Source organism: Labrus bergylta, chromosome 12, assembly GCF_963930695.1.
Source record: "Labrus bergylta chromosome 12, fLabBer1.1, whole genome shotgun sequence".
Taxonomy (NCBI): Eukaryota; Metazoa; Chordata; class Actinopteri; order Labriformes; family Labridae; genus Labrus; species Labrus bergylta.
This window is the reverse complement of record NC_089206.1, coordinates 13794960-13822554: the sequence shown is the minus strand read 5'-3', so window position 1 is coordinate 13822554 and position 27595 is coordinate 13794960. Positions and strand designations below refer to the sequence as shown.

General features: G+C 36.9%; 1 protein-coding gene across 5 annotated transcripts in view; it reads left to right on the top strand.

Moving 5' to 3' along the window:
• LOC110005513 (deoxynucleoside triphosphate triphosphohydrolase SAMHD1) overlaps positions 1–27595 on the top strand; it is a 158874-nt gene that overhangs the window by 82232 nt on the left and 49047 nt on the right. For 4 of the 5 annotated variants that reach the window (XM_065961270.1, XM_065961269.1, XM_065961271.1 and 1 more), the window contains exons 1-5: positions 24237–24282; positions 26127–26165; positions 26287–26302; positions 26870–27030; positions 27252–27367. In XM_065961270.1, the coding sequence (XP_065817342.1) occupies positions 26137–26165; positions 26287–26302; positions 26870–27030; positions 27252–27367 (322 nt within the window). In that variant the 5' untranslated portion in view covers positions 24237–24282; positions 26127–26136. Of the gene's footprint in view, positions 1–3679; positions 3770–24236; positions 24283–26126; positions 26166–26286; positions 26303–26869; positions 27031–27251; positions 27368–27595 lie in introns of those variants that run through there. The other variant, XM_065961274.1, reaches the window with a different exon arrangement.

Here is a 27595-nt window from a genome sequence, read left to right as displayed (position 1 = left end):
ATGTGCGCATGAGAGAGAGAGAGAGAGAGAGAGAGAGAGAGAGTAAAACCAGATATGCCTTGCTGATGGAAATAATTGATGGACCTCAGCCCCTTGTTTTGTCTCGCAGAATTTATGAAACCTTGTCAACAGTTTGCTAGTCCGTAGCCACGCTTTACAAGTCCATTGTACTGATTAGCAGACAGCATTTGATTTTTTTTAACTGAGCCTTCATGGGCTCCTTGCAACACAACAAAACTCCCTCTTTAAAAAGTTGATCTAGCATCTCAGTTATTACAACAGGTGAGCATGATGTGAAGGCCTGTTATCAAGATTCAGCAAAACCAAGAGAGAGCATCATCACATCGGCAGCAAGCAGCTTCACAAACATAATAAAACTAAGTCATGAGAAGCTTCAGTTTTGACATGTCAGGAGGGCTGGACCTCAGGTGCATTAACAGGAGGGAGGAACAAACAGCAGCCCTCTTTTTGTCTCTCTCTCTCTCGTGCGGACGGCAATTTTATGAATAATTAAAACATATAGTTTTAAAATATAGGCTACTTGGGCAGCTATACATGTACCTGGGCAGCCCGAGTATTGTCTGTGTGGGAAATACTGACGCGAGTGCAGCATAAGTGCAGTTTGTGAAGGAAAAAGGAGCAAGAGAATCGGCATCACACAGACATGACATCGCAACTATGTGAGAATCGAGACTGGGATTCTTTCTGACCTGAGGGATCTTTTTTTGTTTTGTTGTGCTTCAGTTTGCACATGTCTTGGCTCCAAAAGAAGTCACCAGCACAAAATGTTGGCCGGTATTTTGTCTTTGCTCTTTATACAACAGACCAAAACTCATTGTCCATATTAATATATGCAGTTTGTGGTTTTATGACATTGAAAGGCTGTTTTAATATATGAGCATTAGAATGGAGCAATGAGCAGGGAGGGAATGATTGCATTGAACTTCAGGATACTGTTGCTTTTTCTTTGCTTTTATATGATTTTGATCCCTTTTTTGATGCCAAATTAATGTTGGTGTCTTCAAACTTTTGTATTTTAGTACCAAAAGACAAAAACTTTGAAAATATTTTTTTTTACTTAAGATTTAAAAAAACTGAAAATCCTCACCAGTAAGATGATGGATCTGCATGATGAGTGCATTGTTTTGCTTTAAAATAAGTTGAATGAGAGATCGTTTGTTAAATAGAATCATTTCTGCCTCAAACATTAGCTGTGCTCAGCCTTCAGTCTTCCTTTCAGGTTAAGGTGCTGGTTAAGCTCTACTCTAATTCTGCAAAACATTGTCTCTGGAAATATCTACAAGTTTGTTGGTGAGAGAAAGCCAGCGGACCCCATCGAGGATTGGGAAGTAAGTCTGTGTTCTTGTGTTTCATTACATTTATAACACATGATCTAATCACCTTAACCTAGTTATTGAAAAGGTTGTTGCTGAACAACTGGTAGCCCATCTTAATATTGAAAATCTACTGCACCCTATGCAATTTGGGTTTCGAGCAAACCATTCCACTGAAATGGCATGTTGCTACTTCCTTGAAGTCATTAAAGGTAGCCTTGATAAAGGAGGGGTGGTGGGTGCTGTATTTCTTGACCTGCGCAAGGCTTTCGATACAGTTAATCATTCAGTACACATCTCCAAATTGTCTAAATTTAAACTCTCTGCTAACGTTGTTAATTGGATTCAGTCTTACCTACTTGGTCGCTCCCAGTGCGTACGGATAAATGATAAAATATCATCACTAAAAGCCTGCGTTATGGGAGTGCCACAAGGTTCCATCTTAGGACCGTTGTTGTTTAGTGCATACATCAATGATCTCCCATCTGTGTGTGATGATGTGGGGACCTTGATGTATGCAGACGACACGGTCCTATATGCATGTAAGAAAGACCCTGAACAAGTAGCTGCCAAACTGTCATTAGCAATGGAACAAGTCATAGAATGGTTACGTTATTCATACGTTACGTTAATACTGACAAAACTGTGGTCATGTATTTTGTAAATAAACACAAAAATATGTTTTTTCCAAATATTATTGTAGGTGGGCAAATGATAAAAAAGGTCGATGAGTTGGGTTGATACTTGATACTTGGGTGTTACACTAGACCACAACCTTACTTTTAAAAGTCATATTAAAAAGATGTGCCATAAAGTTAAATATAACATAGCCAACTTTAGACATATCAGGAACTCACTTACAGTCGAAGTGTCTAAAATGTATTTGAATGCTATGATTTTTTCTTACTTTCATTACTGTATATCATGTTGGTCCCAAGCAAACAAGACTGTCTTAAAACCCATAAGGTCACTTCATAAACAAGCCCTTAAAACTCTGGACAGGAAACCACAACAGTATCATCATTGTGATATTCTTGATAAATATAAAATTCTGAGCTTTGACCATTTAATTTTTTATACCGATGTCCGCTTAGTGTACAAAATAATCCATGATGCTGCTCCCCCACCATTGAAAAGCTTTGTGAAACTTCGCTCTGAGCTGATAAGCAGATCTTCAACGTCTGCCTCTAATGGAGATTGCAGTGTTCCTAAACGTGGCTCCGCTTTAGCAAAATCAGTTTTTTCTTTTAAAACCGTTAAGGAATGGAATAGTCTTCCAACTAGTCTTAAACTTTGCACAAACTTCTGCACTTTCACTTGGGAAGTCAAAAAATGGATTTTAAGGAACCAGCCTTGTCAGCATTAATGTGTCATCTCGACAACCTTTTAGATCTCTCAGGGAAACTATAATGTTTTAATATCTGTAAATTGTTCTATGTCTTTCTTCTCTCGCGTGCGTGCGTGCGTGTGTGCGTGCGTGCGTGTGTGCGTGCGTGTCTGGTTGATTTGTATTTTGCTGTTGCCATCATCTGCCCAGAGACAACAGATGGAACTTAGCTAGCTAGCTAAATCTGGTACAAAGCATCTCTTCTCTTCTGAGACTAATGTTTTTTTTTGTACACTGACCCTGATTCAAATAAACGGTTAAATAAATAATGCACTGTTATCACAAAGCTGGATAATGTGCTCATTTTCAGTTAATAGAATAAGTACACATCACATTATTTACTGTCTCCAGCATTTTATCTAGCCCGTGTTGTTATTACATTTAACATGAACAGCAGCACTATTCAACAGTTCTCTTTTTGAAATGTAATGTGAATTGGATAGCAGCTTGAAATGTCTTACAATACAAAATCCCTCAGTCAACTAATGCTGCATGATATTGGGGAAACTGCGTTTTCTTTTAATGTTCATACTATTACAATTTTTATTATTATTTGGGTCTTCAAGTTTATTTTCTTTTACAAATAAGAACCCCTTATACATTCAAAGCTACATTTAATTTGCATCAAGAGCCCTGTGACATTAACTTCTAAGCAAAGACCAGTTCATCTTCATACACTGCATGTGATCCCTTCTCTCTCTCTCCCTCTACACTTTATGTGCTCATGGACTAACACACGTCCTGGGATATTACCATGGCACTTGTACACATAGCAAAATTAATGCTTAGATCATACCATGCAGCCCTACAGTCAAATGCATTTACACTAAGTTGGTGCAGTTTTTTGAGTGAATAAGAATTGAATTCCAAGTTTCTTACATTGTCAACTTAAAATGCAAAAAAACTTGAATCTATATCCTTTTCCACTGTTGTAATTTTTTTCTGATTCCTTGTCAAGAGCCGGATTTCTGGCTGGAAAGAAGGATTGGCTCAACCCCTCCCTGACGAGGAAGAAAACAACCTGAAACCAGAGGACTTTGAAATCCTGGTGAGTTTTTTTTACTTTCTTTCGTCTCACTTTTTTTGTAAAATCTTCAGTTTTGCTGATTCTTTGATTTGTAAGATGTTGCAGAGTTTGTTATGGCACACATTTTACTCTCGACCTTCTTTTTAGGTCATTAACATGGACTACGGCATGAAAGACGAGAACAGCAAAAATGTCAGAACTAATTATTGATTAAAACAATTTTTTTATCGCAATCATTCAATATTTCTTCTGTTTATTATTTGTAAGGCAGCTTGTGTCTCCATAACTCTCAAATTAAAGCTGCTGTCATTCTTTACAGGCATCCAGGATTGGCACAACGTGCTTTTCTGAGCAGCTGATCAGGGTCTTCTGTAAGAAGACTGATAGAAAGAGTGTGAAGGCTGCAAAAAAGCACTTTGAACAGTGGTACAATGATTTTCCAATCCTTAGATAATAGTTGAATATTAAGATGTTAAAGGATACAATATGAACTAACTTGCTGTTGATTGAACATAAAACCAGTTGATTTGGCTAAAGTAAATAGAAAACAGTCCACATTGAGTACAGTTTATTTAATATGGTTGAACATGTGATCTACAATCTGCTGAGTGTGGAAAACATTAGCTGTGCTAGCATCCTCAGCCTTCGGTCTTCCTTTCAGGTTAACGTATGCTTACCTGTGCTGGTGAAGCTCTACTCTAATAGATTTGATACTTTAACTTAACAAAATACTGCCAAAGTGAGCAACACTCCAACATGTTATTGGTCCTTTGTCCTGGTTTGCATCCAGGTTAGACAGCAAGTCTAGACAGTCAGTCAGGTTTCTGTACTGAAACAATTTTACTGACCTGTATTGGAACCGTGCAGGACTCTGGTTTGGGGCCCTCAGGTTAAGAGAGGTAAGCAACAGCAGCATGGGAGTGAAACCAAAAGATTAAACAACCCTCTGGTTTCTTCAACTTTCACTCAGAAGCAAAAATCAGCTTTTAAATTTGAAAATTTGAAAGTAAAAATGATTGATAATTATTGTGATAATTATATCGACTGATATGACATTTTGATAACATTTTTTTAGCCCAGGCCTATAAGCTACAGGTCTTATTGTGAATAACGTGTATCCTTCATTAAAAGAAAAACGGACATGTTAAAAAAAAAATCCCTCTTCATACAGTGTGTGCTGATTGAGACATGAGATAATCAGACCAATTTGGTTTTTTGAATCGGGCTGTAAACATGTTTATTTCTGCTGTAAAAATTGGCTTTTTTGAATGAGTGTGTATGTGACATATTAATATATGCAGTTAGTGGTTTTATTACATTGAAAGGCTGTTTTAATATATGAGCATTAGAATGGAACAATGAGCAGGGAGGGAATGATTGCATAGTGAAACAAAACTTCAGGATTCTTTTTTTTTGCATATATATGATTTTGATCTTTTTTTGATGCTAAATTAGCATTGGTGTCTTCAAACTTTTGTATTTTCCTACCAACGGACAAAAACTTTGAAATAATGTATTTTATTACTTGAGATTTAAAAAAACTGAAAGTTCTCAGCAGTGAGATGTTGGATCTGCATGATGAGTACATTGTTTATCTTTAAAATAAGTTGAATGTTAGATCATTTGTTAAATAGAATCATTTCTTCTTCAGTTTATCTCTCACTAGGTTTACTCTACACTGCTTTCTTTAAACAGATGTACTTTTGTGTCTTTATTAACATGCAGGAAGTTCGAGAAGAAGCCGCATCTGCTTGGACCTGAGAGTAATTAAAAGACCATGGAAATGACTCAACAACATGAATAACACAGAATTATTTCTTATTCAGACTCAGGACTCTTTCTAGCTTTTATCATATACATGTTGTATTGTTGTTTTAAATTGTTGACTCCCTTCTGCATCTGCATAAGTTCCAACAACATACAACATGATTTTATTGAGGACAAAGATAAATCATAATATATAATAATATAAACTGATACATAGACACACATGACACTGGATACATTACTTACACAGCTAGCAGCTGTATGGCTGTTGAATACCATTTAGGTAAAGAAAGCCATTATTGAAATCCAACAATCATTGTCTCAAACTGAATATATAAACTGCATGTTTCTGAATTGATTCAGCTTTTGGTCACATTTATGCTTCTTTGTAGGTTGTGAATTCTTTTTGGTCGGGGAAAGATGTAAAGCACTCCCAACATGTGTAATGGAGTGAATATTTCACTTGTGGTTTTATTTAGGGATTTATAATACTCAGTGGTGTTTTAGTTTTGATGTTAATCGTTTGAAGATTGAGGACATGAGATTAGATTATTTGTCTTTGAGTGGTGTTTAATGAGAGATGATCATGAGTGATGTTTTGGTGACTGGTATTATCTTATATTATATTACTTTGTATCTGCAGCATTTATTATCACAATACAATTTTAATCTGTTTTAAAATGAGTCTTATTTTGGGCATGTTTTATAATGTGCTCTTCTTTTGAGTTTATGATTCTTACTTTCAAAACTGGAACTTGTGAAAACCTTTATTTGCATCTAAAAACTTGAAATTCGAATTGAAAAATATCTTTTAAACGTATCCATCAACTACCTTTCTTCAATGGATGATGAATGTGTTTAAATGTATGACACACTTTAAGTGAAGCTATAATTGTTTGACGATTGGTTCTTACATAATGCATCTATGAGAACCTTTCAAGTGTATTCCTGTTGTGATGGGTTCATATCTGATAAAATCTGCATGTATTCAAAATAAACATCAGAGAAAATCCTGAGTTCAACATTGTGTAATCTATCAAACCATATGCATCTATATATATATATGTATATATATACTGTATATATCACCTGTGGTACAAATCTAATTGCAGTTCAAAGTCCTTTACAAAGGAGCGGAAAAATGACTGACAAAAGGTAGTTTGTAAAATATAACAGCAATAAGAAATGAAATCAGCACAATGATTGATAAATATAAATACTAAAAACCTAAAATCAAACACTAAAATGTAAATTTAAAAGTAGAGATGAATAATATTGATTAAAATATAGTAAATTAAAAGCCTTAAAATGATTAAGTCATATAGAAAAGCCAGACTGAATAAATGAGTTTTTTAAATTGTTTTTAAAAATCTCAATATTCTCTGATCCTCTGAAGTCTGTTCCAAAGTCTCAGAGCAGCAAAACGCAGAATCACAAAAGGTTTTTGTTCTGCTCTGTGGAACAACTAAAAGAAGAACCAGAGAAGAACAAGAAGACCTGAGGGGTCGTCCTGGTTCATAAACTAAAATCAACTCTGAAAAGTTAATCTGGTGGGAGGCCAAGTGCTTTAGACAATAATAAAATCAATATGAAGACAAAGAGGCAGCCAGTGTCAAGACTTTCAACGATAGATAAAATAGTTTAATGGGAGTTGTGTGTGTAATTGGCAAAGTCATTAACATTCATTCATTCAATCAAATTCATTTAATCTGTTCTTTAGATGTATGTTTACTGCCCTCACATGCTTCACAGGTTGAGTTAATGTCGACATTGCCTATTTAAACACATCATGTTAAGTTTATTTGTCGGACACAGTAATCATCAACTTACATCATTTGCTCATTTGCATCAACAGAAACAGTGTGTGGAGTTTGGATCACATGCTTTCTATCTGACTTAAGCAGAGTTCAGTTGAGATTATGGAATGTTATGAGAAAAAAAATAGGGTAATTAATGAATAAAAAACAAATAAAATGAAAAAAATGTAGCATCATTTATGGAGGTTCACATTGGTAACTCCTCATGCACAGGAAAACATAGATGGCTAAATCTAGATCCAATGTGTTACACTGACCTGCTAAAGAGAACAACGGAAACCTTGATGTGAGTGTAAAATGGACTTTTCACCTTACTTCATTCTTATTTTGTTGATATATTATGCATTATTTCCAATACAACACATGTATTAATGATAGTTTAAAAAACAATTTTAAAAACTTACTTGAAATGATTTTGATTGGATTGACAATATTTATCAAGATCTGTAATATTTCCTATTTGTCATCAGCTAAAATCATTCACAACATCTACAAAGAGGATCAACTTTTGAAACAGCATCAGATCCTGTGTACAAACATGTGAACTCAGAGTTTGCGTTCCTTTGTCCTTACGTTAGGTTCATTTGCTTTATGTTGATTTGTGGGGTTTTTTTACGACTGATTTGTGATTTTGTGAATATGGCAAAATAAGTAGCATAAAAAAGTACCAGATATTACAGTTTTAGTACATCATTGACTTCATCAAATCAATAGTTATACTAACATGAGGTGACATTTGTCATTTAAGTTTGATCTGTGTTGCTGCACAGAGAATCAGTTTGACTTTGACATCCTTCTTTCAGTTTAAAACAAAACTAAAGCCTCGGCAGAAATTAGATGATAAAAATTGATATTTATAAGCCCTATAAAGATACCTGACCTGGGAATAAAGTCATATCTTTGTGATGAAATTAAGAAAACCAACTCTTTATGGAAGTAAGATAACAAAGTGAGATATGTTAACATAGATATTATCTTCAAACAACTTTCTATGTCTGCAATCAGAAGTAATCTCACAAGAAAAGGTAGGAGATGTCACATTGATAAAATCACATCTGCAATGTGCTCATTCTGGATGTTACTGGAGGTCATATATTATAGTCTCATCTTTTATTTTTGGATAGAAGACAAATTCATACCAAAAAACATCCACTAAATATAAAACTACTGCAGATGTTCACCTCCTTTACATGCTGGACCTTTTCGTCATCATAGAATAAAATAATATTTTACAGTCTGAGGGTTTCTTATGTTTCCTTTCAGTGTACAAAAAAAAAGATCAGCACCTGTTTAAACTTTCTCCAGCAGAGCATTCATTTCATCAAATGGTGAGAGCACACCAAACCATGGAGAGTTGAGCAACACTGCCATCTTGTGGCCATTTGATTTATTTGCAGTTCTCACATAGAGTATAGGTGTAAATCTATCTACAGAGCAGTAACACATGCAACATTTTTCACACTACCTCTTGTTGCTCCTTAAAGGCTTCATATGCAATTTTTTGATCCAGAAGATGTCGCCCTTGATCACCAGCATGAAACCAAAACAACTTGTTCTGCATTGTTGTGTTAGCATGCTAATGCTAGCAATCTTTATCATGCTCGTATCTTCACACTGCATGTAAATTTACCTGAAATGACCGTGATCTAGAAACGCTTACGTGACATTTAATTAAGCAGTGAGTACAGAATGTTATTCTCTTTTCTCTAGTCCCTCAATTAAACAACTTTTATACGCGAGGGGATGAGCTGGCCGGCCGTCCCGGCGATGTAAAAAAAACTGAAGATAGGACTTGGAAAACTCGGAAAGCATCACAGACAGTGGGACTCCGGTGTTACACCCATTGTAGACAGTCATGACTCACAGAGTTATTTTCAGAGGATATACTTGATTTCTATTGCATTTAAGTGTGAAACATTGCATATTAAGCCTTTAATAAGCTGGTTTACAACTACTGTTGGCTAACAAACACAGGTTTAGTCAATAAGAAGTGATGACACTCTGAACATGCATGTACTTTTTAATCTCTTTAGTTGGTTTCACATTTATTTTTGTGGGGATTATTTGATGTTTCATATAGTTTATAGTTTTTTTCTTTGGTATTCTCAAGTCGAGTGATGGATTCAGGTTGGATTACAAACAAAATGTTCTGAAAATTTGTATAACATTTATCCAACTTTTAAAAAAATTTCTCACTTGAATTGCTAAATCATACAGTGACTAACAGATGAAGTAGAAATGAAGTTATTATAAAAATAGAACGATTGTATGTGCATTAAATTATCTACAACATGAAATATTTAATAAAAGCAACTATGAGGAAATTCCAATTTCTGTCAGAAATCTAAAATTCAGATTGCATTCATGGATTTATATTTTAGGTGTGCACTAAGAAAAGTGTACTCCTATGCACTTGAATGTGTATGCTAATGTGGGCTCCATGCATAGCTTGTATGCATGCATGCATATCTTTGTGTTTTGGTCTTAGTATTGTGAAGCCACGACTTAACTTTTATTTTCATCATTTTCTTTATTGCAACTGCTGGTTTCAGAGTGAAGGTTTCACCTGTTTATGACAGATGTCAGTGAATGAACTTTCTTCATTCCAACATTAGGAGGATTGTTGTTCTGTAACAATGGAGATGTGAGGCTGATCATTAGGAATGTAATTATGGGGAAACTTTGATCACATAAGAGCTAGGAGTGTTCTTTACTGCTGCTCTTTGTTTTTAAAGGACAGGTGTGTCCAATGTTTCTTTTATTGTGTTCTGTCAGGTGTCTAATGATTCCAATAGTTTCAGGTTGAACTTGTTTACCTTCAGCTTTCTGCTTACAATGCTCCTCACCAATGTTTAGAGCTGCTAAGAGCACGTTTTACAACAAACATTAAGTAAAAAAACAAAACACCTAACCACTGAGAGAATGGGCAGCCTGGAGAGATACATTAAAATAAACTAGTGATATAAGTTTAAAGGTATACTTCACCCATTTGCATTAAGCTTTGTATCATTAGAAACCTGGTAGTATTTTTGAATGGATGTGCATCCCGCCCTCATTTTCCCCTGAGATGGGAAATCTTTGTATTTCTAAGTCTGAGAAGGAGCTTCCAGTGACGCAAAATGACGATTTTTGCGTCACTGGAAGCTGTTGTGGTTAGCGGGGTTAAACTACAACGCTAGTTCCTCATATTTTCAACCACTGAAGCTACAGACCAATCACATATCAGTGGGTGGGAACTCGCTCCCAGAATCGAAACTTAACGTCCACCATATTGCTTGGAAGCTATGCTAACAGGCTCTATGAAGAAAGCTGATAATGGCGAAAAAATATAAATATAGCGGCGAGACGGCTGCTGCTGACAGGCCGATCTTGTGTCGAGGCTGCTGCGCCCGCCGGACGCTGGCCGCCGTGCGCTGGCCGCCGTGCGCTGGCCGCCGTGCGCTGGCCGCCGGGCACTGTTTCAAATTTATTTTGTAGGGATTGTAAAAAAGCTCCTATTTTAAAAGTGTTTCATGCAGGATTATTTGATGTTTCATATAGTTTATAGTTTTTTTCTTTGGTATTCTCAAGTTGAGTGATGGATTCAGGTTGGATTACAAACAAAATGTTTTTAAAATTTGTATAACATTTTTCCAACTTTTAAAAAAATTTCTCACTTGAATTGCTAAATCATACAGTGACTAACAGATGAAGTAGAAATGAAGTTATTATAAAAATAGAACGATTGTATGTGCATTAAATTATCTACAACATGAAATATTTAATCAAAGCAACTATGAGGAAATTCCAATTTCTGTCAGAAATCTAAAATTCAGATTGCATTCATGGATTTATATTTTAGGTGTGCACTAAGAAAAGTGTACTCCTATGCACTTGAATATGTGTGCTAATGTGGGCTCCATGCATAGCTTGTATGCATGCATGCATATCTTTGTGTTTTGGTCTTAGTATTGTGCAGTCACGAGTTAACTTTTATTTTCATCATTTTCTTTATTGCAACTGCTGGTTTCAGAGTGAAGGTTTCACCTGTTTATGACAGATGTCAGTGAATGAACTTTCTTCATTCCAACATTAGGAGGATTGTTGTTCTGTAACAATGGAGATGTGAGGCTGATCATTAGAAATGTAATTATGGGGAAACTTTGATCACATAAGAGCTAGGAGTGTTCTTTACTGCTGCTCTTTGTTTTTAAAGGACAGGTGTGTCCAATGTTTCTTTTATTGTGTTCTGTCAGGTGTCTAATGATTCCAATAGTTTCAGGTTGAACTTGTTTACCTTCAGCTTTCTGCTTACAATGCTCCTCACCAATGTTTAGAGCTGCTAAGAGCACGTTTTACAACAAACATTAAGTAAAAAAACAAAACACCTAACCACTGAGAGAATGGGCAGCCTGGAGAGATACATTAAAATAAACTAGTGATATAAGTTTAAAGGTATACTTCACCCATTTGCATTAAGCTTTGTATCATTAGAAACCTGGTAGTATTTTTGAATGGTTGTGCATCCCGCCCTCATTTTCCCCTGAGATGGGAAATCTTTGTATTTCTAAGTCTGAGAAGGAGCTTCCAGTGACGCAAAATGACGATTTTTGCGTCACTGGAAGCTGTTGCGGTTAGCGGGGTTAAACTACAACGCTAGTTCCTCATATTTTCAACCACTGAAGCTGCAGACCAATCACAGATCAGTGGGTGGGAACTCGCTCCCAGAATCGAAACTTAACGTCCACCATATTGCTTGGAAGCTATGCTAACAGGCTCTATGAAGAAAGCTGATAATGGCGAAAAAATATAAATATAGCGGCGAGACGGCTGCTGCTGACAGGCCGATCTTGTGTCGAGGCTGCTGCGCCCGCCGGACGCTGGCCGCCGTGCGCTGGCCGCCGGGCACTGTTTCAAATTTATTTTGTAGGGATTGTAAAAAAGCTCCTATTTTAAAAGTGTTTCATGCAGGATTATTTGATGTTTCATATAGTTTATAGTTTTTTTCTTTGGTATTCTCAAGTCGAGTGATGGATTCAGGTTGGATTACAAACAAAATGTTTTTAAAATTTGTATAACATTTTTCCAACTTTTAAAAAGATTTCTCACTTGAATTGCTAAATCATACAGTGACTAACAGATGAAGTAGAAATGAAGTTATTATAAAAATAGAACGATTGTATGTGCATTAAATTATCTACAACATGAAATATTTAATAAAAGCAACTATGAGGAAATTCCAATTTCTGTCAGAAATCTAAAATTCAGATTGCATTCATGGATTTATATTTTAGGTGTGCACTAAGAAAAGTGTACTCCTATGCACTTGAATGTGTATGCTAATGTGGGCTCCATGCATAGCTTGTATGCATGCATGCATATCTTTGTGTTTTGGTCTTAGTATTGTGAAGCCACGACTTAACTTTTATTTTCATCATTTTCTTTATTGCAACTGCTGGTTTCAGAGTGAAGGTTTCACCTGTTTATGACAGATGTCAGTGAATGAACTTTCTTCATTCCAACATTAGGAGGATTGTTGTTCTGTAACAATGGAGATGTGAGGCTGATCATTAGGAATGTAATTATGGGGAAACTTTGATCACATAAGAGCTAGGAGTGTTCTTTACTGCTGCTCTTTGTTTTTAAAGGACAGGTGTGTCCAATGTTTCTTTTATTGTGTTCTGTCAGGTGTCTAATGATTCCAATAGTTTCAGGTTGAACTTGTTTACCTTCAGCTTTCTGCTTACAATGCTCCTCACCAATGTTTAGAGCTGCTAAGAGCACGTTTTACAACAAACATTAAGTAAAAAAACAAAACACCTAACCACTGAGAGAATGGGCAGCCTGGAGAGATACATTAAAATAAACTAGTGATATAAGTTTAAAGGTATACTTCACCCATTTGCATTAAGCTTTGTATCATTAGAAACCTGGTAGTATTTTTGAATGGTTGTGCATCCCGCCCTCATTTTCCCCTGAGATGGGAAATCTTTGTATTTCTAAGTCTGAGAAGGAGCTTCCAGTGACGCAAAATGACGATTTTTGCGTCACTGGAAGCTGTTGCGGTTAGCGGGGTTAAACTACAACGCTAGTTCCTCATATTTTCAACCACTGAAGCTGCAGACCAATCACAGATCAGTGGGTGGGAACTCGCTCCCAGAATCGAAACTTAACGTCCGCCATATTGCTTGGAAGCTATGCTAACAGGCTCTATGAAGAAAGCTGATAATGGCGAAAAAATATAAATATAGCGGCGAGACGGCTGCTGCTGACAGGCCGATCTTGTGTCGAGGCTGCTGCGCCCGCCGGACGCTGGCCGCCGGACGCTGGCCGCCGGGCGCTGGCTGCCGGGCGCTGGCCGCCGGGCACTGTTTCACATTTATTTTGTAGGGATTGTAAAAAAGCTCCTATTTTAAAAGTGTTTCATGCAGGATTATTTGATGTTTCATATAGTTTATAGTTTTTTTCTTTGGTATTCTCAAGTCGAGTGATGGATTCAGGTTGGATTACAAACAAAATGTTCTTAAAATTTGTATAACATTTTTCCAACTTTTAAAAAAATTTCTCACTTGAATTGCTAAATCATACAGTGACTAACAGATGAAGTAGAAATGAAGTTATTATAAAAATAGAACGATTGTATGTGCATTAAATTATCTACAACATGAAATATTTAATAAAAGCAACTATGAGGAAATTCCAATTTCTGTCAGAAATTTTAAATTCAGTGCATTCATGGATTTATATTTTAGGTGTGCACTAAGAAAAGTGTACTCCTATGCACTTGAATGTGTGTGCTAATGTGGGCTCCATGCATAGCTTGTATGCATGCATGCATATCTTTGTGTTTTGGTCTTAGTATTGTGAAGCCACGACTTAACTTTTATTTTCATCATTTTCTTTATTGCAACTGCTGGTTTCAGAGTGAAGGTTTCACCTGTTTATGACAGATGTCAGTGAATGAACTTTCTTCATTCCAACATTAGGAGGATTGTTGTTCTGTAACAATGGAGATGTGAGGCTGATCATTAGAAATGTAATTATGGGGAAACTTTGATCACATAAGAGCTAGGAGTGTTCTTTACTGCTGCTCTTTGTTTTTAAAGGACAGGTGTGTCCAATGTTTCTTTTATTGTGTTCTGTCAGGTGTCTAATGATTCCAATAGTTTCAGGTTGAACTTGTTTACCTTCAGCTTTCTGCTTACAATGCTCCTCACCAATGTTTAGAGCTGCTAAGAGCACGTTTTACAACAAACATTAAGTAAAAAAACAAAACACATAACCACTGAGAGAATGGGCAGCCTGGAGAGATACATTAAAATAAACTAGTGATATAAGTTTAAAGGTATACTTCACCCATTTGCATTAAGCTTTGTATCATTAGAAACCTGGTAGTATTTTTGAATGGTTGTGCATCCCGCCCTCATTTTCCCCTGAGATGGGAAATCTTTGTATTTCTAAGTCTGAAAAGGAGCTTCCAGTGACGCAAAATGACGATTTTTGCGTCACTGGAAGCTGTTGCGGTTAGCGGGGTTAAACTACAACGCTAGTTCCTCATATTTTCGACCACTGAAGCTACAGACCAATCACAGATCAGTGGAACTCACTCCCAGAATTGAAAACCTAGTGTCGGTGCTCTCACTGTTTGCCTATGGACACAGACATTCAGACCGTTTTCACATACGCACTCCGGATAATATCTACATAATCACAGGAGGACTTCTCCGGAGATTCTCCTGACCTAGCCATTCACATATGCTCCTCACAGCGGGGAACTATCCCTGTCAGAGGGGAGGGGGCTTGGGGGATTTCCTGAGGCAAGACGTGACGTAAATAAACAACGCGGAAGTAGCGGCCGTAGCAACACAGTCCGCTACACGATGTTATAATGAGAATATTTGCCTTTATATCAATGTTATGTGTAATCCAATGGAATGACAACATTCACAAAAGAGAGGAGAACAACATACTGACGACCAGAAAACATAATGCAGCTGTTTAATCACATGCACAGAGATCGTAGTGGTCGCGGGCAGACACTTTAGCCGGTCAGTCACTGTATATAAGCGTCATTCTCTTCACCTCGAGTTGAAATCTCCAGAGTATATGCGGCCATGTTCAGATATCAGCTCACTCGGATTTTCTGCAGATAAAGTACTAGGGGTCTGGCCGGATTAACTCCAGGTAAAGTCCGGGCGAAAAATGCGGCTGTTTGCGTTCACACATAGCCTAAAGAACCTCCGGGTAGCCAAATCTCCAGAGTTTTTGAGGAGATTTCTGTATGTGTGAAAAGGGTTATAGAGTCTGTTTTCTGCCAGGAATTTCCAAGATCAATTCTGGAAGAAATTTCTAAATCAGTTGAGGAAATGGCCTTATGTGTTGAAGTAAATATGTCTGTAAATGTTTTTATTACTATATTTCTACTGCTATACTGTATATTTTGGAGGAACTGTATCGATCGAATTTTCCTCTGGGATTAATAAAGTATTTCTGATTCTGAACTAGAGGACCTTAGTGGGAATGGCCTGCAGTGCTGTGCATTCTGGGATTTGGTGTCTTTCATCAACATGAGCCAAACAGATACTTTCTGCCTTTTCACGACCAAGAAGACACTAATTTCAAAATGTATTTTACATTTCTACTACATATATGACCCAATGTCAATACAGATTCATGTTTCAACGGGTGAAGTATCCCTTTAAGAGAAAAATAAAACTTTTATTAATGTTTGAGGCACCGTAGAGTCCTATCATTTCAGACTTTCAGCAGGTAAGGAGTCACAATAAAACTTTTCTTAAAGATGTTTTTGGGCCTTTTTGCCTTTATTAGATAGTTCAGCTGAAGAGAGACCGGAAATGTTAAAAGGAAAAAAAGAATAGGTATTGTATTGAAATTGGACATTTAAAGTGAAGTCAATTAAGACTGAAATCACATCTCCTCTTCAACAAACCAGACGATTTAATTTTGTGTGTACAAATGTCATTTCAGTCAGCACCACTTTGTCAAAAGAATACTTTGATGAAATTATTTATATTTGGCGGTATGTCTCTGTAAGGGATCTCCCTGCCCTTCCACGCGCTTACATGGAAAGCATTAGGCAGGAACAGCACACATTCCTCCCTGCTTGCATACAAGTGGAAGGTACCACACATCTATTTGCATTTTCTATTCCAGATTTTCTCAAGATCTGTTTCAATTTGAGCCAACGGTTTTTGGGATGTTCTCTTTCTTGAAAATCATTTTTGATGAACTTTACAGAATTTATTCTTCTGGTTAACATTGCACTATTTTATAAGCTCTCTATAAAAATTTGGAAGATGTTTTTAACTTTATTTAGATTTCAGTGTTTGCTACAGTATTAGTCAACAAATATAAATTCTTCTGTAAAGACGTAAACACTCATTTATTACTTCATCATAACTGCCAACTACTTGATATGGATTTTAATCTGTTCTTTAGAAGTTTTTTGACTGCCCTCACACGCTTCACAGGTTGAGTTAACGTTGACATTGCGTATTTCATCACATCATGTCAAGTTTATTTGTAGGACACAGTAATCAACTGTACATCATGTGATCATTTATATCAACAGAAACAGTGTGTGGAGTTTGGATCACATGTTTGTAATGCTGCTGTTCACATTTATACACATTCATATTACTGTATGCAGGAGATGTTATTCTAGTGTTCATGCTGTTAGAGACTGACAATAGTGTTCATGTGTCGTTGTTGTTTGGTGTGTGTGTGTGTTTGTGTGTGTGTGTGTGTGTGGATGTGTGTGTGTGTGTGTGTGTGTGGATGTGTGTGGATGTGTGTGTGTGTGTGGATGTGTGTGGATGTGTGCGTGTGTGTGTTTGTGTGTGTGTGTGTGTGGATTTGTGTGTGTGTATGTTTGTGTGTGTGTGTGTGTGTGTGTGTGTGTGTGTTTGTTTGTGTGTGTGTGTGTGTGTGTGTGTGTGTGTGTGTGTGTGTGTGTGTGTGTGTTTGTTTGTGTGTGTGTGTGTGTGTGTGTGTGTATGTTTGTGTGTGTGTGTGTGTGTGTGTGTGTGTATGTTTGTGTGTGTGTGTGTGTGTGTGTGTGTGTGTGTGTGTGTGTGTGTGTGGATGTGTGTGCGTGTGTGTGTGTGTGTGTGTGTGTGTGTGTGTGTGTGTGGATGTGTGTGTGTGTGTGTGTGTGTGTGTGTGTGTGTGTGTGTGTGTGTGTGTGTGTATGTTTGTGTGTGTGTGTGTGTGTGTGTGTGTGTGTATGTTTGTGTGTGTGTGTGTGTTTGTTTGTGTGTGTGTGTGTGTGTGTGTGTGTGTGTGTGTTTGTTTGTGTGTGTGTGCGTGTGTGTGTGTGTGTGTGTGTGTGTGTGTGTGTGTGTGTGTGTGTGTTTGTTTGTGTGTGTGTGTGTGTGTGTGTGTGTATGTTTGTGTGTGTGTGTGTGTGTGTGTGTGTGTATGTTTGTGTGTGTGTGTGTGTGTGTGTGTGTGTGTGTGTGTGTGTGTGTGTGTGTGTGTGTGTGTGTGGATGTGTGTGTGTGTGTGTGTGTGTGTGTTTGTTTGTGTGTGTGTGTGTGTGTGGAGGGGGGGGGGGGTAGGTAACAAAATTACCTGCAAAGCAGAATACTTTGCATTTTTTTCTAGTTGTAGAACAGGAAGCAGCAGGAGATGAGCGATTAAAACAAATCACATGTTGCAGCTTTCAGATAAAAGAGTTCAGATAAATATCATATCATGAAACAATGACAAATCATTGTTAACAGGACCATTTTCTCCTTTTTGTTCAAAACCCAATCCACAGAACTTGAGGAAAGATGTTTATGAAAGACCAAAAGTTTCTCAATATATTTACTACAGAGAGTCCATAAATACAGAGCTGTATTTTCAGATCAGACTGTTTTCATTATGCTTCATGAACTTAAATAGAAAATACATCTGAAAGAAGAAAACACTCAGCAGGAGAGGGTCAGATAAGACTTCATGAAAAACACTTTATTACTGTTGTAATTAATGTCACTTAACTTCAGAGTAAGTTCACATTTTATTCAGGGCTGTAGACAAGCATGACACTGATTAAGTCACAATAGCAGAAAAGGGAGGAGGTGGGGAGGAGGAGGGTTGCAAATGCACTTGCAAATGCTGCTTGCAGAGGGAGCAGCAAAAGGAGGCAGGCTAGAGCAGTTTAAACAAGGCGGCATATGTACCATTTGGCCAATAGGATGCTTCGAAGCAAATCAGCTGGCCATCAGCTGATGCGACTTGCGTGAGATCAGCTGTTACCGAAACTCTGGCATGATAACAGATCGTGACTCTGTGGCCTGCCTGAACTAACGCTACGCTCCATTTCTGGGAGAGAGGGTCAATATTTTCAGTATTTATCCTTTATCAAGACTCTAAATGTTTCTTCAAAAGTAACTTCTAATACTGATTTATTTCTTAAATCCTGTCATTCTAAACTTTTATCTTAAGTATAATAATATTGTGTTGCAGATCACAGCAGGGGTTTTATGCCAACATGAGTAGAGAATTAACAAAGTGTTAATAGTAATTTGCCTATGTAACTATGTTTGATTAAAGAGTGGAAGGTACCACACATCTATTTGCATTTTCTATTCCAGATTTTCTCAAGATCTGTTTCAATTTGAGCCAACGGTTTTTGGGATGTTCTCTTTCTTGAAAATCATTTTTGATGAACTTAACAGAATTTATTCTTCTGGTCAACGTTGCACTATTTTATAAGCTCTCTATAAAAATTTGGAAGATGTTTTCCACTTTATTTAGATTTCAGTGTTTGCTACAGTATTAGTCAACAAATATAAATTCTTCTGTAAAGACGTAAACACTCATTTATTACTTCATCATAACTGCCAACTACTTGATATGGATTTTAATCTGTTCTTTAGAAGTTTTTTGACTGCCCTCACATGCTTCACAGGTTGAGTTAACGTTGACATTGCGTATTTCATCACATCATGTCAAGTTTATTTGTAGGACACAGTAATCAACTGTACATCATGTGATCATTTATATCAACAGAAACAGTGTGTGGAGTTTGGATCACATGTTTGTAATGCTGCTGTTCACATTTATACACATTCATATTACTGTATGCAGGAGATGTTATTCTAGTGTTCATGCTGTTAGAGACTGACAATAGTGTTCATGTGACGTTGTTGTTTGGTGTGTGTGTGTTTGTGTGTGTGTGTGTGTGTGTGTGTGTGTGTGTGTGTGTGTGTGTGTGTGTGTGTGTGTGTGGAGGGGGGGGCGGGGTAGGTAACAAAATTACCTGCAAAGCAGAATACTTTGCATTTTTTTCTAGTTGTAGAACAGGAAGCAGCAGGAGATGAGCGATTAAAACAAATCACATGTTGCAGCTTTCAGATAAAAGAGTTCAGATAAATATCATATCATGAAACAATGACAAATCATTGTTAACAGGACCATTTTCTCCTTTTTGTTCAAAACCCAATCCACAGAACTTGAGGAAAGATGTTTATGAAAGACCAAAAGTTTCTCAATATATTTACTACAGAGAGTCCATAAACACAGAGCTGTATTTTCAGATCAGACTGTTTTCATTATGCTTCATGAACTTAAATAGAAAATACATCTGAAAGAAGAAAACACTCAGCAGGAGAGGGTCAGATACGACTTCATGAAAAACACTTTATTACTGTTGTTATTAATGTCACTTAACTTCAGAGTAAGTTCACATTTTATTCAGGGCTGTAGACAAGCATGACACTGATTAAGTCACAATAGCAGAAAAGGGAGGAGGTGGGGAGGAGGAGGGTTGCAAATGCACTTGCAAATGCTGCTTGCAGAGGGAGCAGCAAAAGGAGGCAGGCTAGAGCAGTTTAAATAAGGCGGCATATGTACTATTTGGCCAATAGGATGCTTCGAAGCAAACCAGCTGGCCATCAGCTGATGCGACTTGCGTGAGATCAGCTGTTACCGAAACTCTGGCATGATAACAGATCGTGACTCTGTGGCCTGCCTGAACTAACGCTACGCTCCATTTCTGGGAGAGAGGGTCAATATTTTCAGTATTTATCCTTTATCAAGACTCTAAATGTTTCTTCAAAAGTAACTTCTAATACTGATTTATTTCTTAAATCCTGTCATTCTAAACTTTTATCTTAAGTATAATAATATTGTGTTGCAGATCACAGCAGGGGTTTTATCCCAACATGAGTAGAGAATTAACAAAGTGTTAATAGTAATTTGCCTATGTAACTATGTTTGATTAAAGAGTGGAAGGTACCACACGTCTATTTGCATTTTCTATTCCAGATTTTCTCAAGATCTGTTTCAATTTGAGCCAACGGTTTTTGGGATGTTCTCTTTCTTGAAAATCATTTTTGATGAACTTAACAGAATTTATTCTTCTGGTCAACGTTGCACTATTTTATAAGCTCTCTATAAACATTTAGAAGATGTTTTTAACTTTATTTAGATTTCAGTGTTTGCTACAGTATTAGTCAACAAATATAAATTCTTCTGTAAAGACGTAAACACTCATTTATTACTTCATCATAACTGCCAACTACTTGATATGGATTTTAATCTGTTCTTTAGAAGTTTTTTGACTGCCCTCACATGCTTCACAGGTTGAGTTAACGTTGACATTGCGTATTTCATCACATCATGTCAAGTTTATTTGTAGGACACAGTAATCAACTGTACATCATGTGATCATTTATATCAACAGAAACAGTGTGTGGAGTTTGGATCACATGTTTGTAATGCTGCTGTTCACATTTATACACATTCATATTACTGTATGCAGGAGATGTTATTCTAGTGTTCATGCTGTTAGAGACTGACAATAGTGTTCATGTGTCGTTGTTGTTTGGTGTGTGTGTGTGTTTGTGTGTGTGTGTGTGTGTGGATGTGTGTGTGTGTGTATGTGTGGATGTGTGTGGATGTGTGTGTGTGTGTGTGTGTGTGTGTGTGTGTGTGTGTGTGTGTGTGTGTGTGTGTGTGCGTGTGTGTGTGTGTGTGTGTGTGTGTGTGTGTTTGTGTGTGTGTGTGTGTGTGTGTGTGGAGGGGGGGGCGGGGTAGGTAACAAAATTACCTGCAAAGCAGAATACTTTGCATTTTTTCTGGTTGTAGAACAGGAAGCAGCAGGAGATGAGCGATTAAAACAAATCACATGTTGCAGCTTTCAGATAAAAGAGTTCAGATAAATATCATATCATGAAACAATGACAAATCATTGTTAACAGGACCATTTTCTCCTTTTTGTTCAAAACCCAATCCACAGAACTTGAGGAAAGATGTTTATGAAAGACCAAAAGTTTCTCAATATATTTACTACAGAGAGTCCATAAACACAGAGCTGTATTTTCAGATCAGACTGTTTTCATTATGCTTCATGAACTTAAATAGAAAATACATCTGAAAGAAGAAAACACTCAGCAGGAGAGGGTCAGATAAGACTTCATGAAAAACACTTTATTACTGTTGTAATTAATGTCACTTAACTTCAGAGTAAGTTCACATTTTATTCAGGGCTGTCAAACGATTATTTTTTTTTAAAATTGTGATTAATCACTAGATTCCAATAGTTTATTGGAATTAATCACATCATTATTTGCATGTTTGAAATTCCATTATTTCGCATTCTCCATTTATTTCAGAATCAGAAATACTTTAATAACTACTTAATACTTAATACTTAATACTTTAATGATAATGTGTTATAAAACGCCTTGAGAGGTGTCTTGCTCAAAGGCACCTCGACAGTGCTCAGGAAGTGAATTGGCGCCTCTCCAGCTACCAGACCAACCTCCAGACTTGAACCGACGACCCTCCGGTTCCCAACACAAGTCCCTGCAGACTGAGCTACTGCCACCCCATAGAGCTTTTAGTCCAAGAAATAAACAACTTAAAACACAACCTGATCCAGGTATTTATAGATTTCAGAATCTTTGCCGTTTTAAGGGACTGCTTATCATTCTCAACACTTGTTGAGTCATTCTGTTGTCATTTACAATCAGAGAAACAAAACATGTTTTGTTGACAAAATACTGAGCAGAAAAAAACATTTAGAGGTGCTTGTCCTTTACTTCAGTGTTCATCTTTATGCTTTACATAAGAGTGGAAGATTGTGCTTTTTATCTCCCCAAAATGTATTTAAAAACTACATTTTAAACTTTCCTTTTTCACCTAAAAAACAGGAGTCAATGAATAAAGTGCGGTGTACATTCAATTCTTACCTTAACGTTATCCCTCACAAAATAACAACTCATGTCGGCACATTCTCACATTTCTGATGTCACTGAGTTGTTAGATGTCTCAATATTTTTACCTTTCTAAATTGGCATGATGTGCTCAGTTATAATCATCTCAGGGCCTCTGAGATGTCTCTTATAACTCAGGTAACTAATCTGAGTATCTGACCACTGCTGAGGTCAAGATGCTGCTTACATTGGGAATGAATCCTATCAGTCCCATGGGGAGTATGTGGACAGTAAGTTTGAATAACTCTTTCTTTATTTGACCTTTTTGTGACATATTAAATGCTAAAGGTTGATTTTTAGTTTGAAAGTTGAGTCCTGAACAGTAAGCTGTATGATAATGCTGTCCTTCACGAGAAGCTCAGGAAGCTGCAGCTTTAAGCATTTAGGTTGTGTGTGGGCCTTCTATCAATCTCATCAACTTTTTCCCTACACAGCATGGACTCACACACCAAACGCTTTATACTAAAGGGAAAGTATTCCAAATATCTGCAAGAGTTACTAATGCAATCCAGGGAAAGAGTCTTGCAGGCCAAGAGGCTGTTCTCTCTGGTTCCTCACGTGTGGATGAAAGTATAGTTGAGTGAACAAAACCAGCTAGACTTAACTGGGATTTTAGGCTGTTTACTGGGGCTCAGGCGGTTGGGGAAGGGCAGGGACGTTATGATGGAGAAATCCTTTCATACCCTTGAATTTGTTTTCTTTTTGTTTGTGCAAGTGTCAACGCCAAAATACTATAAAGCGCCTTTATTTTGATTCCTAGAATGAGGCTACATTCAAATTATAATCTAGAATTCAGGGGTGGGCCACATGCAGTTGAGATATAATTGACTGTTAGTGTTTTTGTAAAACTCTTATATGAAAGTATACTAAGTACTGATGTTGTAGTGAGGACCACACTAACCGAGACCAAGACATACCAGAGTGATATGAGACTGAGACAAGACCGAGACATTTAGGGATCGAGACCAAGTCAAGACCAAGACCATAAATATCACTTTTAAAATCATCATGTGTGCAGCGGGCGTGTCACTCACCACTCATCAGTAACACCAGGAAGGTTGCGGTGGTAACCAAGAGATAAAAATCAAACTACAAATGAATTGAAGTCATTTGTTCTTTTAGAAAGGAGCATTGGAGGTGGTCTTGACTGGTCTTAATCTAAAATCAGGAGTCCGCCCAGTCTGAGACAGAGACAAGACAGAGTAAAAATACTTTCAAGACGAGACCTTCAAACAGTGGTCTTGAGACCGGTCTTGATTTCGATTACTACAACACTAGTTTGTACATTTGAAAAAAAGAAAGAAAAATATCCTAAAATAACCAGTAAATACTCTGTTCATTGTATTGGAAAAGAAACTTAATTTTGAAGTAAGCACATTAAATTAAGGATTAACAATTGTACTGGAGGTTAAAATATGAATGTTGGTATCATAGAGGCTGATAAAAGCTATGTATTCCTTCCTTTGGTTGAATTATAAGTCCACCGAAGAGTATCCTACAATTTGGCCCTCTGACAGTGAGAATTAAATATATGTGGCCCTTGCTGTGACCAAAGTTGCCCTTTCCTGGTCTTGATCAACACCAATGGGTTACACCATCCAATCTGCATCCCGATATCTGACTTCTTTGCCACACCTGTTTAAGCCACAACCACAACTTTATAAAAGCCTGCGCTCAGGTCTGTTACTTCCTCTTCCATCCAAACCAAGCCTGACCTGCTATAGAGTACAACAAAAACCTCCATGTGAGTGTAAAATGGATCTTTCACCTTACTTCATTCTTATTTTGTTGATATATTATGAATTATTTCCAATAAAACACATGTATTAATGGTAGTTTAAAAAACAAAATTAGGAACTTACTTGAAATTATTCTGATTGGTTTGACATTATTTATCAAGATCTGTAATATTCCTATTTGGCATCAGCTAAAATCATTCACAACATCTACAAAGAGGATCAACTTTTGAAACAGCATCAGATTCTGTGTACAAACATGTGAACTCAGAGTTTGCGTTCCTTTGTCCTTACGTTATGTTGATTTGCTTTATGTTGATTTGTGGTTTTTTACGACTGATTTGTGAATTTGTGAATATGGCAAAATCAGTAGCATAAAAAAGTACCACAGATATTACAGTTTTAGTACATCATTGACTTTAAAAAAAAATCAATAGTTATACTAACATGAGATTACAATTTGTCATTTAAGTTTGATCTGTGTTGCTGCACGGAGAATCAGTTTGACTTTGACATCCTTCTTTCAGTTTAAAAGAAAACTTAAACCTCGGCAGAAATTAGATGATAAAAAACTTCTGCAATCAGAAGTAATCTCACAAGAAAAAGTAGATTAAGATTAACTTTATTGATCCCTGCAAGGGGAAACTTCAGTTTTTACACTCTGTTAACCATGCAACACACACATGCAAGGGCACCTCGACAGTGCTCAGGAGGTAATCTGGCACCTCTCCAACTACCAGACCAACTTCTGTATTTCTGCACTGGGACTTGAACTGGCAACCCTCTGGTTCCCAACCCAAGTCCCTACAGACTGAGCTACTGGCATTGATAGACACACACCTGCAATGTGCTCATTTCTGGATGTTACTGGAGGGCAATATATACATATTATAGTCTATTATTATAGTTTTGTTTTTGGATAGAATGATGACAGACAGACAGACTTTACATGCTTCTGGATACATCATGAGGCTGAACATTTTTGTCATCATAGAATGAGAAAATCTTTTACAGTCTGAGGGTTTCTTATGTTTCCTTTCTGAAAGTTATGACAAAAGCAACACAAAAAAGATCAGTACCTGTTAAAACTTTCTCCAGCAGAGCATTTATTTCATCAAATGGTCAGGGAACACTTTACCATAGAGAGTTGAGTAACATTGCCATCTTGTGGCCATTTGATGTATTTGTAGTCCTCAAATAGAGTACACTATAAATCTCTGTCTAAAGAGCAGGTTAAACATGCAACATTCAGGCTACCTCTGAATTTTTCTTCAGAAGTAACTTCTAATACTGATTTATTTCTAACATCCTGTCATTTCTTCACTTCTTTATACGTTTAGATTTGTTAATTTGACTTAAGAAATTCTGATGCACTTTCAGTTTTGTTTTCTGAAATGTTTGGTATATCAATAAAAGAAGAGGATCATGAGGGTAAAGACCAATAACATGGGTGTGGTGGAGATATAAATGTCAGATGTTTTAAAACCCTGAGCGTCATAAAAAAAAGCCTTAAGCAGATATTTAAATGACATTTACCACTTGTCAGATCAGCATCAGAAACATTAACTTGATCTCAATGCAACATCTTACAGCTTCTTACTATATAGATAGATTTTTCAAAGTTACAGGGAGCTGAGGAAACGAGTTAGTACTAAAAGAAGGACTTGGACAATTGGAGGAAATTTTGGAGGTTGGTTTTCTAGTTATAGTCGATTAAATTCATGGTTGGCTTTTGGTAAGTTGTATCGTTATTTTAAACTGATGGTTTAATTTACCAATTTTGCCTTTTAGCTTGTGTAAAACTGAGGTTAGCCTACTTAATAAATGACTGACTTCTTTCTCTTTTATCTAGTCGAGGCAAAATGGCAAGTCCGAGCAAAAAGGCAAATAAGTGAGTACCTCTGTCTTTGTTAAAGCAGTTTACAATATCCCAATACTATAGAGCAATAATTTTAAGTTGGAAGTTTCAGCACGAGTTCATTCTGTGAATGCTCTTTTTTTTTATTCTACAGAACGATCATCACCAAGGTAAAACATATCACACACCTTACCACACATCACACTTTTTTATGCGGCTGGAGCGGTAAGAGAGAATAAACAGAACAAACAATGACAACTTGTAGAATAAACCGCACACAAACACACCTCCACAAAGTTAAGCCTGTGTACATGTATTATCCATTATCAGTCTAAATTAAAAATCGAATTAACTGGGAGGGCTTTGTTCTCTAGATGCTTATTATCCCCACCATTGGTGAGGACAGCTAGCTTTGTGCACCTTTACTATCCAAACCAACCCTCTTTGTTCTCCTTTCCTTCAATACTGAAAAAAAAAGTAATAGGAAGACACGCTTTCTATTGAAAGGACATTTTCAGTGTCCAATGTTTTGTTCTCTTTGTTCTTCTAGATGTTTAATATCCCAACCAGTGGTAAAGTCAAAAAAACGTTCTTTGTAGCATCAGCTTTATTCTTGGGCTCATTTCATGCTTATGCTATACCTCCCAGAGCCCTCAGACAAACTTGAGCTGGTCTTCATGGTGTATTGTTTTACGCATTTCATTGTTCTTAACTTTTGTTTGTTTGTTTTCTGCCAGGTGTTTAATGATCCCATCCATGGTAGCATAGAGTTACACCCACTCCTCATCAAAATCATTGACACACCTCAGTTCCAGAGACTTCGATTCATAAAGCAGCTTGGAGGTGTCTACTTTGTTTACCCTGGAGCGTCTCACAACCGCTTTGAACACTCGATCGGGTAAGTCAGCAAGTTTTCAGATTTCAGCCCACAGGTGACCTCAGTCCAAATAAGGAGAATACTCATGGTGGTTTTCACATAAGCACCTTGTAAAACCAATAAAGGCAGAAAACAGTGCCTGTCTTAGTATGGATCGAATAAAAAATATGAATAAAAATATATATAATAAATTGTGATAACTGCATTATAACTTAAAAAAATGTTTTCTGTGGTCTAAAAAGGGTGGGATACTTAGCAGGAAAACTTGCTGAGGCTCTCAGGTCAAGGCAGCCGGAACTCAACATCACTGACAGAGACGTCCTTTGTGTTCAGATTGCTGGCCTCTGTCATGACCTGGGTGAGTAATACATCCCTTTTCAATATTACATGACTGGTTTATTAATTGTAATTATTTGGAATGTAAAGAGTAAAATGAAAGTGAAATGATCCAGAAATAACCCTTCCATCTTACAAAAAAGCAAGGGCTTCTGCATTAATAAATAAAAAATACGAGGGTGGGGTGAGGTGGTGGTAGCTCGGTCTGTAGGGACTCTGATAAGAACTGGAGGGTCTGAATCTTTAAAAA